The sequence below is a fragment of the Mobula hypostoma genome, chromosome 22, assembly GCF_963921235.1.
Source record: "Mobula hypostoma chromosome 22, sMobHyp1.1, whole genome shotgun sequence".
In the NCBI taxonomy this organism is placed as follows: domain Eukaryota; kingdom Metazoa; phylum Chordata; class Chondrichthyes; order Myliobatiformes; family Myliobatidae; genus Mobula; species Mobula hypostoma.
This window is the reverse complement of record NC_086118.1, coordinates 34,451,381-34,468,190: the sequence shown is the minus strand read 5'-3', so window position 1 is coordinate 34,468,190 and position 16,810 is coordinate 34,451,381. Positions and strand designations below refer to the sequence as shown.

Genomic DNA, 16,810 nt, shown 5'->3' with positions numbered 1-16,810 from the left:
GATGACACCAAGATTGGGGGTGTAGTGGACACTGAGGATGACTATCATGGCTTCCAATGGGATCTGGACCAACTGGAAAAATGGCAGATGGAATTTAATGCAGACAAATGTGAAGTGTTGCACTTTGGTAGGACCAACCACGGTAGTTCTTACACAGTGAACGGTAGGGCACTCAGGAGTGTGGTAGGACAAAGGGATCTGCGAATACAGATCCATGATTCGTTGAAAGTGGTGTCACAGGTAGAAAGGGTCGTAAGGAAAACTTTTGGCACATTAGCTTCATAAATCAAAGTATTGGGTACAGGAGATGGAATGTTATGTTGAAGTTGTATAAGGCATTGGTGAGGTCTAATTTGGAGTATTGCGATCAAAACTGCATACCTACATACAGGAAAGATAAGGTTGAAAGTGTGCAGGGAAAATTTACAAGGATGGTGCCAGGTCTGAAGGACCAGAGTTGTAAGGAAAGATTGAATAGGTTAGGTCTGTATTCTTTAGAATGCAGAAAATTGAGAGATTTGATAGAAGTATACAAAATTGAGGGTATGTATAGGGTATATGCAAGCAGGCTTTTTCCACTGAGGTTGGGTGGGACTGCAACCAGACGTCGTGGGTTAAGGGTAAAGGTGGAAAGTTTAAGGGGAATATGAGGGGAACTTCTTCCTTCTGAGGGTTATGAGATTGTGGAACAAGCTGCCAGCAGAAGTGGTGCATGCAAGCTCAATTTCAATATTTAAGCAAAGTTTGGATAGGTACATGGATGGTAGGGGTATGGAGGGCCATGGTCCCAGTGGAGGTCGATAGGAGTAGGCAGATTAAATAGTTTCGGCATGGAATAGATGGGCCAAAGGGCCTGTTTGTGCTGTATTTTTCTGTAACTCGATGACCAATTAATTTAAATCACATATTTAATCTCATGTGGACTAATAACCTTTGCTTAGCTCCATCTTGCAAATATTGAATCTTACCAGGTGCAGTGCAAGCCACAGCATACCTGCACTGTTTCCACATGTGAATAATTGTCCTGTCTGACTTTAACTATAAATCAGTTTAACCTTGGCCTACCTTGCGTGCTCCATCTAAGTCAGAACAGCTAAAAATCATCAGGAAAATAACTCTTTATAAACCTGGCTCTGTTAGACTTAAATAATTTTGGTTGTGTTGAAGTCTTCCTGTTTGGTACCTATTAAAGAATAGGTAAAATTGCCTGTCTAAATGTTTATTGAAATTTCAAAAATCATTGACACTTGAAACCTGTATTAAAATTTTAAGTTGCACTTAATTTGTTGTTTGTAGGTCAGTATCTACCTCCAAAATTGGTCCCATGTTCTCAGTTATGTAAGCAAAGCAGAATCTACACCAGAGATTGCAGAGGTCAGTACGTTTTTCTGATGTATGTGTTCTCATTTTTTGAAACTGTTATAATACCTAAGGTCTCATGAAAATGCCCTTAATTTTATCAATTACTTATTGTGGATTTTGTAACATCTTTTGAGCAAATGACAAGATGTTAATTCATCAAATGCATATGTTTGGAATGCTGTGGATTTTTTCATTTAAGGCCTTGTAATGTTAAGAAATCAAAAATTTTAAAAAGAGGATTATAATTGTGCTTTGCTATATAAAAAAAAAAGTTTTGGAGATTTAAACCTATAGGCTTAATTGTTCAAATAGAGTTAATATTGCAGTAATTTAATTATAGCTTACAAGAAATGTTCGACCCTTGTTAATTATTTAATTAAGGGATTAGTGCACTTTCCAGTGGTCAGTGCCATTGTTAATGACAGCTTTAGAAACCTATGGAACAAATGACATTTGAAAAATTGCAGTTTTGTAAATTAATACGCAAAATGCGGTACAGGCCCTTAGGCCAATGATGTTGAGCCACCCTTTTAAACTACTCCTCAGGGAATCCAATCCTACCCTCTTGCATAGCCTATAATCTTTCATTTCTCTTTCATCCATATGCATATCTAAGGGTCTTTTAAATTTCCCTAATGTATCAACCTCTACCACTACTCCCACAGTACATTCCTGCACAATAATCTGCATGTGTATAGATTTATTTTTTTTTTAAAAACTACCTCTAATATCTCCTGTAAACCATCAGAATCAGGTTTATTATCACCGGCATGTGACGTGAAATTTGTTACTTAGCAGCAGTTCAATGCAATACATAATATAGAAGAAAAAAATACAAAAAAATAATAATAAATAAATAAGTGAATCAATTATAGTATACGTATATTGAATAGATTAAAAATTGCGCAAAAACCAGAAATACTGTATATTAAAATAAAGTGAGGTAGTGTCTAAGGGTTCAATGTCCATTTTGGAATTGGAAGGCAGAGGGGAAGAATCTGTTCCTGAATGGCTGAGTGTGTGCCTTCAGGCTCCTGTACCTCTTACCTGACGATAACAGTGAGAAAACGGCATGTCCTGGGTGCTGGAGGTCCTTAATAATGGATGCTGCCTTTCTGAGACACTGCCCCTTGAAGAGGTCCTGAGCACTTTGTAGGTTAGTACCCAAGATGGAGTCGACTAAATTTACAACACTCTGCAGTTTCTTCCAGTCCTGTGCAGTAGCCCCCCTCTCCCCCAATACCAGACAGTGATGCAGCCTGTCAGAATGCTCTGCATGGTACATCTATAGAAGTTTTTGAGTGTATTTGTTGACATTCCAAATCCCTTCAAGCTCCTAATGAAGTATAGCCACTGTCTTGCCTTCTTTATAACTGCATCAATATGTTGGGACCAGGTTAGATCCTCAGAGATCTTGACACCCAGGAACTTGAAACTGCTCACTGTCTCCACTTCTGATCCCTTTATGAGGATTGGTACATGTTTCTTTGTGTTACACAATGAGTCCACAATCAGCTCTTCCGTCTTACTGATGTTGAGTGCAAGGTTGTTGCTGTGGCACCACTCCACTGGTTGGCATAGCTCACCCCTGTAACGCCTTCTGTCACCACCTGAAATTCTACCAACCATGGTTGTATTGTCAGCAAATTTATATATGGTATTTGAGCTGTGCCTCGCCACGCCTTCATAGATATAGAGAAAGTAGAGCAGTGAGCTAAGCACACATCGTTGAGGTGCACCAATGTTGATCATCAATGAGGAGAATATGTTATCACCAATCTGCACAGATTGTGGTCTTCCAGTTAGGAAGTCAGGATCCAATTGCAGAGGGAGCATCCTCTACTTTTTTTTAATATAATTTTTATTGAGTTTTCAAAGTGATACATGAGAAAATAATATCTACCCTCCCCCCTCCCCTTAACCCTCCCCCCCGATATATACTCCTACCTAAAAAGAAAAGAAAAGAAAAAAAAGGAACCGCCTGAATATTGGAAGGTTTGCACATGCTCCATGGGATAAAAATAAATTTAATATATATTTTTTTACTTTCCCCAAGGAACCAAGATCTTCATCATCAGAGCTATAAATAAAGGCTCCAAATATTCAAAAATGTTTCATATTTATCTCTTAAAATCTAAAACATTACTTAGCTTCTCAACCCTCATAGTTCCCTGGGGAATCCCTTTGAATTTCACCATGTTGTTGTGTGTTTCCCTCCCAATCATCCAGGCAAAAAGGAAAAAAAGACAGATAAGATACAAAAAAAGAAAAAAAAATACCCCCCCACTAATGTTGTGAATGAAAAGATAGACAACACTAACCCCCTCCATTATTGCCACGTTTGCACACGTGAATAACGTAGCGATTGGTCAGTGTTTCTTCCAGCTCCCTGTAACAAAAAATTGTGTGTGTGTATGTATATATATATATAAAAAATTAATGTCATTATTCCCAGCTAATATTCCTCAAATCTTAACCTTTCTTCCCTTCCCTCATATAATTAATAATATATTTATATATTCATTTGCCTAAAAATCCAACAGGCCTAATCTTTGTTCCAGTCTTCATCTTCAATCCATCTCGCTCCCCTAGGTTTGTTCTTGTATCTGGTGAATATTCAAAGAATCTCGCACAAACTCCTCCGCTTTCCGGTAATCGTCAAAAAATCTTTTTCTCCACCAGGCAAAAAAATCTTCAAGGTTGCAGGATAACACAATATAAATTGATAACCGTGATCCCATAGGGCTTTTTTCACTGGATTAAATTTCTTCCTTCTTTTCAAAAGTTCATAACTTTTGTCAGGGTAGAAAAAAATTTTCTTCCCTTCTATCATCAGTGGCCCTTTTCTCTTCTTGGCAGCTTGGGCAGCAGCCTGTAGAATCCTTTCTTTGTCTTGAAATCTTAAGAATTTTATTAAAATTGATCATGGATATTGGTCATCTTGTGGTTTTGGTCTTAGAGCTCTATGTACCCACTCAATTTCAATTGGTCGGTCTTCCTCTTTCATTTGCAAGGTTTTCAGGATTCATCTTTGAAAAAATTCTATTGGATTATCTCCCTCTATACCTTCTTTAAGACCAACAATTATTAACGTTATTATGTCTACTAAAATTTTCCAACACGTCCACTTTCTCCAAGAGTTGACTTCTTTCCGTGTTCCAGACAAGCACATCATTTTCTGTTTTTTCCACTCTATCGTTAATATGCTCCATTGTTCTTTCCATCTTCTGAAGTTTCTTAACCATTTTATCCTGTCTTTTCATAGCTTTATCATAGCACACCTTCACGTCTCTAAGCTCTGTTCTTAATTTTCTTAGTTCAGCCGTTAATTGTAATAAAGCCTCTCTTATGTCTCTGTCGTCTCCTTTACTTCCAGTCTCTTCCAGTTCTTCCTCATCTTCTTCATCATCTGTATTCTCTGCGATATCCAATTCTGACTCTGAGTCACTTTCAGTTGCAGTGGCCGTCGGTTCTTGTAGTTTAAGTTGTGTTGATTTGCGCATGCGCAATTCCGGCATCTCCTTCCGAGAGACCGCTACCGCCGCCATTGCTCCCTGTTCTTCTACGCCAGAGATAAACTGCGTCTCCTTCGAAGGAGATCCAACCTGAATCCGAGGCTCCATCGCTGCAGTAGGCCCTTTTTTCTTCCCATCTCGCGGCGACTTCACAACAATAGACTTCTTCTGTTGCGGTTTACGAGGCATATCGGGGAGTAGTCTTACGAAGTTTATAAGTAGTTTTCGGAAAGTATTTATTAACTTTGTTTAAATGGTACTTTGCTGATTTTTTGCGGGAGAGCTGGATTTACACGTCTCAATCCCACGTCATCACGTGATGGCCCCCAAGCATCCTCTACTTACTGTAAAAGGATGTTCTCTGGTATCACCTATTATTACCCTGGGAAAAGGCGCTGGCTGTCACTATCTGTGCCTCTTGTAATCTTATACACCGCTTTCAAGTTGCCTCTCACCCTCCTTTGCTCCAAAGGAAAAGCCCTAGCTTGCTCAACCTTTCCTCTTAAGACATGTTTTCTGATCCCAAGCTGCATCTTGGTAAATCTCCTGTCTCATTCTCTCTAATGTTTCTGCATCCTTCCCATTATGAGGCAATCAGAAATGAACGCAGTAGTAAATCCCTTAACTAATGAAGGCCAATACACCATCTGCCTTCCTTACGCCTTAACTTCAGGGATATGTGAATTTGGACCCCAAGATCCATCTGTTTCTCCTGACTATTAAGAATTATGCAATTAACCCTGTACTCTGCCTTCAAGTTTAATCTTCCAAAGTATATCACTTCACACTTTTCCAAATTGAATTCCATCTGCTACTTCTCGACTCAGCTGTGCACCTTGCCTCATTGTAGTCTACGACAACCTTCTACATTTGTAACCTACGCAACCTTTTACACTATCCACAACTCCTGCAACCTTTGTGTCATTTGCAAACTCACTAATTCACCCCTCCACTTCCTCATCCTAGTCGTTTACAAAAATCACAATGACCAGCAGTCCCAGAACAGTTTCCTGTGGAACACCACCAGTCAGCATCCTCCAGGCAAAATATATATTCCATCCACTACCACCCTCTGCCTTTTATGGGCTAGCCAATTGCATTTCAGTATTGCTATGGAAATTAAAATAAAAATTGCTAATTTCACATCCTAAATCTTGATCAAGCATCAGAGTAGGTTCCAAGGAAAATTACTAGGGCAATGAAATAGCTCTGTGTGACCATGTGGACTCTGTGTGAATTGTTGCCTTGTATACAATAAGGAAATATAAAAATGAGTCTTAAGTTTTTCACTCCTACAATTAATTACATCCATCTTTCAATGTTTTATTCTTCCCTGGTATGTGGGAATTACTTTCTTGAAAGGTCCATGTTTTGAAGGAATTCCCATAATGCACTTAGATGGGTCTAGGATTTGGTGTCTGTGAAGTTGAGGCATTGGTGATAAATTTCCAGTCATTCATTGTGTGTTTAGAGGCAAAACTGGGAGATGTGATTTTCTTGTCCTTCTAGGTCACAAATGCCATGAGTTTGCAAGGTAGTTTGGCATGTTAGGTGATTTGCTTCAGTTCATCTTACAGAAGTTATAAACTCCCGCAATACCGTGCCATGCTGGAAGAAGTAAATGTTTAATATAATGAATGGAATTACAGTATTAAGGGCTGCTTTGCCTTGGACGTTATTAAGTATTGTGGAGTTGTGCTTATCCCAACAAAAGTATTCGACCAAACGCTGACCTGTGACTTATAGATAGCTGGAGAAGCTTTGGTGTCCTGGGAAGTTTTATTCTTTAAACAATGGAATCAATTATGGTTTGTTGTAAGTTGTAGGAAGTTGAAAGTTGCAGGTGTAGGATTGCAACCTGGGAGTGGAGATTCAGTGCTGTAATGCTAATAATATTAAATGGGAAAGAAAGGAAATTAACTATTGTTTGACTCTGAGCCATAGATGTGAGCAAAATCTGCTTGAAAGAAAGGGAGATTTAATTGCAATAGCAGTAGCTTATTATGAGAAAGTGATGGAGAGCTGTAGTACAGTAGATGTAGTCTCTGTGCACTCTCCAAAACCTGAGCCTCTGTGCTTCCCTCTGCAATTAGGTCATTGACTTCCTAACCAGGAGACCACAGTCACTGCAGGTTGGAAATAACATCTCCTCTTCGCTGACAGTCAACATTGGTGCACCTCAAGGATGCATGCTTAGACTACTCTCTCTACAGCTATGGCTCTGTGGCTAGGCACAGCTTAAACACCATCTGTAAATTTACAGGAGATATAACTTCTGGTGATGAGGTATACAGGACCAAGATAGATTAGGTGGTTGAGTGATGTCGAAACAACAACCTTGTACTCAATGTCAGTAAGATCAAGGAATTGATTATGATCTTAAGGTAGTGGAAGTCGGGACAGGCACTAATCCTTCTTGAGGGATCAGCCATGGAAAGAGTGAGCAGCTTCAAGTTCCTGGGTGTCAACCTCTCTGAAGAAATATTGATGCAATTGTGAAGAAGGCATGACAGTGGCTATATTTCATTAGGAGTTTGAGGAGATTTGGTATGTCACAAAAACACTCGCAGATTTCTACAGAGGTACTGTGGAGAGCATTCTAACTGGTTGCATCACTGACTGGTGTGGAGGGGCCATAGCTTGGGATTGAAAAAGCTGCAGGAAGTTGCAAACTCAGCCACCTCTATCATGGGCATTATTTGACCCATTCTGTCTCATTTAAACTACAGTTCCTATCCTGACCTTCCATATCTTAAATGGTTTCAGGAATTTTTCTATACTTGTCTGTAAGAAAGCAGTTGATGTCTAATTGCTTAATTTGAAATGATCTATCTTGTTTATGTTTATAAGATCAACTGTAAGACCAAAGGTCAAAGTTCTCTTACTACTTCATACCTGAGCCCTCTAATAGAAGAGAACAATTTGATGGTGCTACTTTGAATCAGCTTTAAGGCTTCAGTATAACTATTGTGATGTATTGTCCACAGCTAAATGTTTGTGTAGACCATACAACTGTCGAAATTAATACACTCAGAACAATGTTGTCTAACCATACTTGCAGTCGGAATCTGCGCTGGTTCTTTTGAGTTACAGTTGTACTTGCTTCACTTTCCTTTTATTCAAACAATTTATTTTTATTACAGCAAAGAGGTGAGAGGGACAGTCAGAATCAAGCCGTGCTGACCAAGTTGAAATGTGCAGCAGGTTAGTGAGAATATTGATTTTTTTTTTTCACCCTTTATTCCTTGAGACGATATAAGGGCTATAATTAGTTAAGTGCAATATCTGATTTGTGTTGGAACCTCTAGAAAGCATTTTGTTTCCATCAGCAAGTTAGATTGCTGCTTCTATCCAGATGTCGGCTGAGGACAATGCTGGTAGGCATATTGTGGAGTTGACCTTATTCAGAAATGTACATTAGTGACAAAAGAATTTTCACAGGCATAATAACTTTTTAAAGAGTTAATATACTTATGCATAAATGAATTGAAGGATAAGAGCTGCTATTAGGATTTACAAGTTTGTCAGTAAATGTGTATTAGGATAGATATACTGTAAGTTTCAAATACTAAAATACAACTACATATTGTATTTCAGCTGAATCACAAACTAAGCAAGAGATAGTGAGCTTTGGGACATCCTGAGATCATGAAAAGCTTTCAAAATTATAGTAATGTTGTAACTGTTTCTGGGATTGCATAGATAGAATAAAATTCTTTTACATTTTTTCTTTTCAATGCTACCCAAAATACAGCTTGCAGGCACGCTTGTGTTTTGTGGCTCCTTGCACAAAGCACTAGATCTGGGTTAGGGTATGAGATGGAATTATGGGAATAATGTAAGCAGTCAAATAAAATGTATATATAGAGTATTTTCACATTGTTGAAGACAATAAAATGATTTTGAAGCACAGTGACTGCAGTTTTCTATGGGATACTTGGCTGCATCGTGAAAGTTTGCTAAGTGAAATGTGATAAATTACATGATATATGTTGGTATTATTGAGGGTTTTCAGGGGACTAGGAGATTTCACTATTCTTAGAAAAATTGCTGAGGTATCTATCTGAACAGGAGGATTGGATATTGATATATAGCATTTGAACTCGTGCTTCTGACTTGGGGCAAGAGTGCTAACACAGAGCCTATTCAGTAACCTTTCTTTGAACTGAGACTCTTATATGAATGCTAGTATACTTTCATACAAAGGAGTGGAGTAACAAACATCTTCATCCTAAATCTTATGTTAAATCTATAGGCTTAGCCGAGTTAGCAACACGAAAATACAAGCAAGCAGCCAAATGCTTCTTACTGGCTTCTTTTGATCACTGTGACTTCCCTGAGGTAAGATTTGATTTACAATTTGATGTAAATTATGATGGAACTGTTCGTAGGTAAAACAATAAACTATGGTCTAATAAACAGTGTACATTAAAATTCGGATAACTCACTCTCCAGTTGTTGCAAACCATGATGACTTTGCACCCAGTTCACTGATGCCCATGCTCCATTGATGACTTTGCACCCAGTTCCCATACTTCCATTAACACAGTGTCCCCAGTATCTGCACTCCCATTAACACGTGGCCCAGTTTTCCTGCTCCCGCTAACAAGCAGTAGCCCACATTCCTGTGCTTCCTTTAAACTTGCTAGGTTTAAATACTTTGCTCTATTGTGTTATTATACTGCTATATACTATCTTAAATAGGACGTTTTTTAAAGGTGTTTGAGGGATATAATTGGAAAACATCCAGTAGTCCAGCAAATTTGACAGTCTGGCAACTCTGAAGACCCAAATCTGCCAGATTAATTGAGTTTAACTCTATTGGAATTCATAAGGTATTGTATTCTTCATTTTCCAAATGGTTGAATTTACTTTAGCGAAAGAGTCTGATTATAATATGGAAATGTATTTTCCTGGTATGGGAATGCCAATGCCCTTGTATGGGAAAAGCCTATGAAAAGTAGTGATTACGGCCCAATCCATCACAGGAAAAGTCCTCCCTACCTTTCACCATATCTTCACGTAACACACACTCAGGAAAGCAGCATCCATCATCAAGGACCCCCACCACCCAGGTCAAGCTCTTTTCTCGCTGCTGCTGCCATCAGGAAGAAGGTACAGGAAGCTTAGGACCCACACCATCAGGCTCTTGAACAAGGGGTAATAACTTCCCTCAGCTTCACTCATCCCATCTGAACTGAACTGAACTGGACTCACTTTCAAGGACTCTTTGCCTCATGTTCTCGATATTTATTGCTTACTTATTTATTATTATTTTTTTTTTCTCTTTTGTATTGTAGTTTTTATTTGCACATTGGCTGTTGTCAGTCTTGTTGAGTTTGTTCATTCATTGATTCTATTTTGTTTCTTTTATTTACTGTGATTGCTTGCAAGAAATGAATCTGAGGATTGTGTAAGGTGTCATTATATATGTACTTTGATAATAAATTTACTATGAACTTTAATTTTTTTAATGTTTAGAAGGTAGAGGAAGAGGTATTGCAAGTATTTTAACATTTAAGGTCTCTTAAATTTTAAATTTCCTTCTGAATTTTTGTTACTTATAAAAAGAAATGTATCTAATCTTTAAAATAGTGAGTAAAATATTTTGCAGATTTAAAAAAATCACACATATTTGTTTCATTTATCAGCTGCTGTCTCCCAGCAATGTAGCAGTTTATGGAGGACTTTGTGCACTGGCCACTTTTGATAGGCAAGAACTTCAAAGGAATGTCATCTCCAGCAGGTGAAGATAATATAATACAATCTCTAAGTGTTTAAGCTTCTCTGAGCTTTATTTTAGAATCACAGACTTATATTGGAAAGAGGCTTGCTCACCTTCAGTTATATTTTCTATGTCTGGAGAAGTTGGGAGAGCTCCTTGAAATTCTTTGCAGTTTATGCAAATGATTTCATTTGAGAAGATCATAAATATTATTTGAGTAAGCCATGATCACAAAAAATTAGATTTTAATTACGAAGATGGAAAATGTAGCCAATCATATCTGATATGCTTAATGCATATGTAAAAGCTAATGAACTATTTAACGACAAATGTTCTGGGTCTTCTCAGTACAATACAATGTTACTTCAGTAAGATTTTAGTGTATTATGATGAACTGAGTTCTGTCCTTTATTTCAGTAGAAATATGACTGTGAACTCTACTAATGTACTCCACTAATCCATAATGCTCCAAACCTTTATGGTCATTTTAAGCACATTGTAGAACTTGAATAAAATGACTTCATAATAATTTTGAAAACTTTGCTTGGGGCATTGGTAATTTTGTAATGAAAAAAAAACATGGAACATATTCTTGAGAATGGATAGCCCCTCATTAATGGTTTAACAAAAAATCATTTCCACAAGCTTGATGGACTGTGTAAATGTCACACCTGATATATGCCACATTATTATTTGGTGTAAATGGTAGACTGAATAATGTTAGATGTATTCTCACTGGATCAGGCCCTGCATTTCTGTACTTGACGATTGCATGTTGTTTTAGATAATCAGAACACATTGCTAATCCCTTCCTTAAGCCGTTGAAGGGTCTTGCAACTAATAGTCTGCTTGTGCTGCCTAAGACTGACTCAATACTATAGTTCAAAGAATATAATCACATTTCTTCTTTGAGCTATAAAATAAATTTTCACTATTTTGAATGTGTCTATATATGTTTCATGAATTCAAGCAGCAACACCTAGCATGTCATTAGGTTACATTATTTCGGCTTGCAGGTGAAAATATGGATGAGCAGCTATGAATCTGAATATCTTTTCATATATAAAAAAAAATTGAACAATGTGCTTCACCTTGACATCCTTGTAAAATATTCATCTCGTTTAAGAAAAACTGAAGAAAATCTGTCAAAAATATATAAATTATAATACACTAACAGCAAACACTTTAATTTCTGCAATGTATTTTTATTGTATAGCACATTAAGTTTGTTATATTTCCTATTAGCTAGCATACAAAAACTTAGAACCTTGGCTTTCTTTGGATTGGTTGAGAGATGGTACATTGATGTATGCAGGACAAAAGTAGAAAAATATGATGAGAGAAGTTATGTTATTTGCCATTCCAAAGTGGAATAAATAGACTATAAGACCATAAGACATAGGAGCAGAATTAGTCCATTCAACCCATCAAGTTTGCTCTGCCATTCCATCATGGCTGATTTATTATCCCTCTCAACCCAATTATCCTGCCTTCTCCCTAATAACCTATGACCACCTGACTAATCAAGAACCTATCAACCTCTTTAAATATACCTAGTGACTTGGTCTTCACAGCTGTCTGTGGCAATGAATTCCACAGATTCACCACCTCAAGCTAAGGAGATTACTCCATATCTCTGATCTGAGTGGTCATCCCTCCATTCTGAAGCTGTGCTCTTTGGTCCCAGATTCCCTGCTATAGGAAACATCCTCTCCACATCCACACTATCTAGGCCTTTAAATATTCCATAGGTTTCAATGAGATCCCCCCTCATTCTTCTAAACTTCAGCAAGTACAGGCCCAGAGCCATGAAATACTCCCCATATGCACACTCTTTCATTCTTGGAATCATTCTCGTGAATGTCTTCCGGATCCTCGCCAATGTCAGCACACCTTTTCTTAGATGAAAGGCTCAAAACTGCTCACAAAAGTCCAAGTCCAGTCTGACCAATGTCTTATAAAGCCTTAGCATTACATCCTTGCTTTTATATTCTAGTCCTCTTGAAATGAATGCTAAAATTGCATTTGCCTTCCTTACCACAGACTCAATCAGCAAATTAACCTTTAGGGAATCCTGCACAAACACTCCCATCCCCTTGCACTTCTGATTTTTGAATTTTCTCCCTATTTAGAAAATAGTTTACACCTTTATGTCTTCTACCAAAGTGCATGGCCATACACTTCCCTACATCCCCTTCGTCCTGATGAAGGGTTCCGGCCTGAAACGTTGACCGTTTGTTTCCACGGATGCTGCCCGACCTGCTGAGTTCCTCCAGCGTGTTGTGAGTCTTGCTTTGACCCCAGCATCTGCAGAGTGTTTTGTGTTCCCTACATTATATTCTATCTGCCATTTTGCCGATTCTCCCAATCTGTCTCAAGTCCTCTGCAGATTCACTGCTTCTTCAGCACTACCTGTCCCTCCACCTATCTTCATATAGTCCACAAACTTGGCCACAAAGCCGTCAATTCCATCATCCAATTCATTGACGTACAACATGAAAAGATGAAATCCTAACACTGTTCCTGCAGAACACCACCAGTCACCCACCGGCAGCCAACCAGAAAAGGTCTCCTATATTCCCATTCTTTGCCTCCTACCAGACAGCCTATCTATCCATGCTAGTATGTTGTCTATAAAACCATGGGCTCTTAAGCAGCCTCATGTATGGCACCTTGTCAAATACCTTCTGAAAATCCAAGTAAACAACATCCACTGACTCTCCTTTGTCTGTCCTGCTTGTTATTTCCTCAAAGAGTTCAAACTATTTTGACAGGCAAGATTTTCCCTTAAGGAAACTGAGCTGACTTTGGCCTATTTTATCATATGCCTCCAAGTACCCCGAAAACTCATCCTTAATAATGGACTCCAACATCTTCCCAACCACCGAAGTCAGGCTTATTAGCCTATCATTTCCTTTCTTCTGCCTCCCTCCCTTCTTGAAGAGTGAGGTGACATTTGCAATTCTCCAGTCTTCAGCAACCATTCCAGAAACTATCCAGATTCTTGAAAGATCATAACTAATGCCTCCACAATCTCTTCAGCTACCTCTTTCAGAACCTTGGGTGGTAGTCCATCTGGTCCAAGTGACTTATCTACCTTCAGACCTTGCAACTTCTATGGCACCTTCTCCTTAATACCAACTACACTCACTTCTGCCCACTGACACTCAACTTTCTGGCATACTGCTGGTATCTTCCATAGTGAAGACAGACTCAAAGTAATTAATAAGTTTATCTGCCAATCCTTTGTCCCCCTCTCCAGTGTCATTTTCCAACGGGTTTGACATCTGTTCTCGCCTCTCTTTTGCTCTTTATATATCTGAAACCACTTTTGGTATTTTTTTTATATTATTAACTAGCATACCTTCATATTTCATATTTTCTCTCCTGGCTTTTTTAGTAGCCTTCCATTGGCTTTTAAAAGTGTCTCAATCCTCTAACTTACTAGTTTTTGCTGTGTTATATGCCTTCTCTTTTGCTTTTATACTGTCTTTGACTTCCCTTGTCAGCCAAGGTTGTGTTATCCTCCTTTTAGAATACTACTTCATCTTTGGGATGTAGCTATCTTGCACCTTCCAAATTGTTCCCAGAAATTCCAGCCATTGCTGTCTGCCTTCATCCCTGCTGGTGTCCCTTTTCAATCAACCTTTACCAGCTGCTCTTCCATGCCTCTATAAATCCCTTTACTCCACTGTAATGCTGACACATCTGATGTTAGCTTTTCCCTCTCAAACAGCTGGGTGAATTTTATCATATAATGATCACTGTCTCCTAAAGGTTCCTTTATCTTAAGCTCTGTAATCAAAACTAGTTCATTACACAATGCCCAATCCAGAATTGCCTTTTTCCAAGTGGGCTCAACCACAAGCCGCTCTAAAAAGCCATCTCATAGGTACTCTACAAATTCCCTCTTTTGCCAGCCAGCACCAATCTGATTTTCCCAATCTACTTGAATATTGAAGTCTCCCATCACTATCATGACATAGCCCTTTTTACATTTCTTTTCCATATCCTGTTGTTATTTGTATACCATATCCTGACTACTGTTCAGAGGCCAACATATAATTCCCATCAAGATCTTTGTATGTTGCAGTTTCTTAACTCTACCCAAAAGGATTCTACATTCTTTGATCCTATGTCACCTCTTTCTAAGGATTTGATTTCATTTTTTACCTACACAGCCACCCCACCCCATCTGCCTTCCTGCCTGTCCTTTGATACAGTGTGTATCCTAGGATATTAAGCTCCCAACTATGATCTTCTTTCACCCATGACTCAGTGATGCCCACAACATCATACCTGCCAATCTCTTAACTGCACAACAAGATTATCTACCTTATACTGTATGTTACGCAATATACACAGTGTAAATATAACACCTTCAGTCCTATATTCATCATTCTTTTAAATTTTGACCCTTTTCTGCAGCTCAACTTGTCCTGCGATTTTGCCCTATCATCTGCCTGTCCTTCCTCAATGTCAATACACACTGCATCTACTTGAATACCATCTGCCTCATCCTTAGTCCTATCAGTCTGGTTCCCATCCCTTTGCCAACAGTTCTTGCAAATATACCAGTCAGGATATTGGTCCCCTCAGGTTCAGGTGTAAGCCATCCTTTTTGAACAGGTCATGCATTCCTCAGAGGAGATCCCAATGGTTCAGAAATCTGAAACACTGCTCCTGGACCAATTCCATAGCCAAGCATTCATCTGCCAAATCATCCTATTCTTGCCCTCACTGGCATGTACAGAGATTACTCCCTTGGAGGTCCTGCTTTTCAGCTTTCTACCTAACCTTTCTACCCTACATATTCTCTTCAGGACGACCCCCTTGTACTACCTATATCATTGATACCAATATGTACCATGACTTCAGGCTGCTCACCCTCCCTCTTTAGAATTCTGTGGACTTGATCTAAGACATCCCTGACCCTGCCATCTGGAAGGCAACATACAATCCGAATGTCTCTTTTACATCCACAGAATCTCCTGTGGTCTCCTTTAATGATGGAATCCTCTATCACTACTGCACTCATCCTCTGCCCTACTTGGTGCCAGATATTCGGCCACTATGACTTGCCGTGGTAAGTCGTTCTTCCCCCTGCACCACCACTCTGACAGTATACAAAACGGCATACTAACTACTGAGGTGAACGGCCACAGGGATACTCTGCACTGGATAACTATTCCCTTTCCATCTCCTTACAGTCACCCAGGTACCTGTCTCCTGCAAGATGACTACATCCTGTAACTCCTATCATATTCTCCCAAATGCACTGAAGGCCATCAATCTGCAGCTCCAGTTCGTTACCATGGTCTCTAAGGAGCTGCAGCTCGTTGCACTTCATGTGGATGTAGTTATCAAGAAAACTGGAGCTTCTAGAGTTCCCACATATCACAACAAGAATATATCATTAATCCTGGACCTATTTTCACTACACTAGCTGCGTACTAATAGACAGAGAAATAAAAACTTATAGAAGCTTGCCTCTGCATGTTCTCACCCAAGCCTGTTGAGCCAAAGCCTGACCACTCTAACACTGTCCACTCCAACAATGACCGCTCCTAATAATTGAACGGAATTTCTGTCAAGAATGATCTCTATATTAATGTTGTGAATGTAAATTGAAACTTGTGACAAAAATGTGTTTATAAACTGATGAATCTTAAGACCAATCTCTGATCTTAGCATTTATTTTTCTCACTGCAAGCTCTTTTAAGTTATTTCTTGAATTGGAGCCACAAGTGCGAGATATCATCTTCAAGTTTTATGAGTCAAAATATGCTTCCTGTTTGAAAATGCTAGATGAAATGAAGGTGAGTCAGAATTTGAATTAATCAGAAATTCCTATCCGCAAAACTAAAACCCTGCATGTTCCATGTTAGTTGCCTTATGCTAGTCTATCATCTGGGTGGTCCTGTTCTACCTAGGAGTATGAGTTGGCAGTTGACATTGTACAGTTGTTCTAAATCTTTGCTGATGGTCTTTAGCAAGTACAAAGTTACCAGAATAATATGTTTTATTTCCAGAAAATGTGGAAAGAATGTTATGGTTGATTGATGCCAAATAACTTGGAAGCAATAGAACAAATGGATAGGTAATAAGTGGAATTTAATGGTGAAAAATGCAAAATACTACATTTTAGTAAGAAAGGTGAGAAGAGTTGATCTAATGCAGGCACAGTCTTGAAAGGTGTACTAATGCA

The 16,810-nt window shown here is 38.7% G+C and overlaps 1 protein-coding gene across 2 annotated transcripts in view; it reads left to right on the top strand.

Annotated features, from left to right (window-relative positions):
- Positions 1-16,810, top strand: part of gps1 (G protein pathway suppressor 1) — a 78,678-nt gene that overhangs the window by 35,747 nt on the left and 26,121 nt on the right. For both annotated transcript variants that reach the window (XM_063074429.1, XM_063074430.1), the window contains 5 exons: positions 1,297-1,374; positions 8,021-8,081; positions 9,133-9,218; positions 10,529-10,623; positions 16,316-16,421. In XM_063074429.1, the coding sequence (XP_062930499.1) occupies positions 1,297-1,374; positions 8,021-8,081; positions 9,133-9,218; positions 10,529-10,623; positions 16,316-16,421 (426 nt within the window). The remainder of the gene's footprint in view (positions 1-1,296; positions 1,375-8,020; positions 8,082-9,132; positions 9,219-10,528; positions 10,624-16,315; positions 16,422-16,810) is intronic.